General features: G+C 44.9%; 1 protein-coding gene across 1 annotated transcript in view; it reads right to left on the minus strand.

Moving 5' to 3' along the window:
• Positions 1 to 2,196, minus strand: part of USH2A (usherin) — a 408,708-nt gene that overhangs the window by 3,203 nt on the left and 403,309 nt on the right. The window contains exon 70 of the mRNA XM_026088840.1: positions 1,079 to 1,312. Within this exon, the coding sequence (XP_025944625.1) occupies positions 1,079 to 1,312 (234 nt within the window). The remainder of the gene's footprint in view (positions 1 to 1,078; positions 1,313 to 2,196) is intronic.

Below are 2,196 nucleotides of genomic sequence, written 5' to 3' on the forward strand. Positions count from 1 at the left end.
CCCAAACCTCTAAGGCACACAGCTTTGAAACTATTAAGAGCAGCTTGTGAGTGTTTACAGCATCATAACCTCTTGAGGCCTAACCAATATGCCAGCAGCAGTAGTAAATGGTTGGTGGCAGACACACTCTCTGTTTCTTGGTTTGACTCGCAATGGACTAGTCAAGAGAAGAGCCTCGTGTCCAGGTACAGAAGCAAATAGTCAACAACCTTGATTTGGCCCTTCACCAAGAGAGCCAACCTCTACCACACTGATTCTCTCCCACTGCAACCAGACTACACAGCAAACTTCATTCTGAGCATTGACTTTGCGACATTTACTTTCCTGCCCTCCGCAGCAAGCACTCGGCCATTCTTCAGGCTGCAAAGAGTTGCTTTTGTGCTGGCAAGTGGTGCCAACATCTTAAGGAAAAACTCTGCCAGTTTCCTTAGCCTTTCAGAAGAGCTGTGACCTCTCCCATTTCAAAGGACATAAGGTCTGTCCTCATGCGTGCCTCCCCCTCCCCCCCCGCCCCCACAACCCTGGCTGTTTAGTCCTATGGTGACAGAGTTTGATGTCATTTGTCGTCACTGCTAGATGAACTGAGGGTTCCTGTGATGGCTGCATAGGGACTGAGCAAGAGCAGAGAGTGGGTCCCCTCAGCACACTATTACAAGGCCACAGAACTGGAGTCACCAGACTGCAAGCCTCTACTTCTGGCACTAGACGTGTGAGGATGCCATGACACAACCCTATACACATTTGCTGAAATGCATGGAGAGAAAAGCCTATGAGTTCAAGATTTGTGTGCCAAGTAGGTCATGGAGTTATTGGTTCAATGGAAACCAAGGAGTGATGTGCAAGAGTGTGGACCTTTTACATCCCATTAGAGCAGTATGTGGTCACCTGCAGCTCCAGAAGGGAGCGGTAGGCAGGAGGATCTTTTGAGGATCTAATCTCTGACCATATCCTCCTAGGTCTTTGATTATATCTCCAGGTACTTTTGATAGACTGGACAATATTTTCATGATTCTAACAAAACATACAAATCGCTAGCAGCTGACACACAACAGCATCACAGAGGAACAGGAGTCCTTACCAAGCCACGACCACTGCAGCCATGATTACGAATAATGGCATCCCAAGCTGATTCTTCAACAATAGACTTTTTGTCATAGATGTCAATCAGCTGGCTGACACTACGATGAAGAGAGGCTTGGGAGTATGTGCGACTTAGCTGCCTCTGACTTGGTATCCGTGCCACAGAAGCAATATGGACATTGCGGTTGTTTCTGGGAGAACCAGCTCTTGGGATTTTAGTATCTGCCAGCCCCTAAGAAGAAAGCAAAAAAACCAATAAATCAAAAAAATAAAGGGCATGGTCTCAAACACTTCAGTTAACAAAACAAAAGAAGAAATCAGGAGTGGAAGAGACCAGAAAAGTCCACGCTTCAAAAATCAAGCACAGATATAAACAGAAGAAAAAAAAAATGGACCTTTCCCCATTGTCAGACAGTCGTACAATTAAAAAAAAATAAAATAAAACAAAAAAATCAGGGATTTCCCTGACCTTTTTTCTTTTTTTTTTTTAATTAGCCAACAGGCAGAGGTCCAAAGGTTTTGACTACCAGAATGATACTCCAGACTTGCACAGCAAGAGCATGCTAGCAGACTTGCTTTTTCTCAGTTAACATGAACAGGGAGTAGGCATTCACCCACCAGGAAAAACACATGCCACATAAGATGCCTTCATGCATGTTCTTTGGTTTGGCTGGCACATCACACATCTTGCAAATATCCAAGCTAACAACTCTACCTCCATATGCACTGTGTAACTTTTGAGAGTGACACTGCTTGATGAATCGGATGTGTCAGCAACAGTCTCAAACTGAGATTAAAGAGAGGGAGGAAAAGCATCAGGGCAGAGTAAGGCGCAATGGCAATGTGCATTCTGCTCCTTACAGAGGTTGTGAATTAGCTGCAGCTCAGTGAAGGGGGGGGGCATTGTAGCAGGATGTGAGGGAGTAGGGAAACTGGCAGAGATGAGGTGCTATTTAACTTTTAACTGGTCATCAAATACTGTGTGGGCAGCCAGCACTGCTTGCTGCATGACCTCGCTAGCAATTGTAAAACACAAGCAATTTTGGCACTTCATAGTAGCGCTATCCTAGCTTTTCAGATTAGTCCTTCAATTGATGCACTGTAGAATTTTCATTT

The sequence above is a fragment of the Apteryx rowi genome, unplaced genomic scaffold (genome assembly GCF_003343035.1).
Source record: "Apteryx rowi isolate R43461 unplaced genomic scaffold, aptRow1 scaffold_79, whole genome shotgun sequence".
Taxonomy (NCBI): domain Eukaryota; kingdom Metazoa; phylum Chordata; class Aves; order Apterygiformes; family Apterygidae; genus Apteryx; species Apteryx rowi.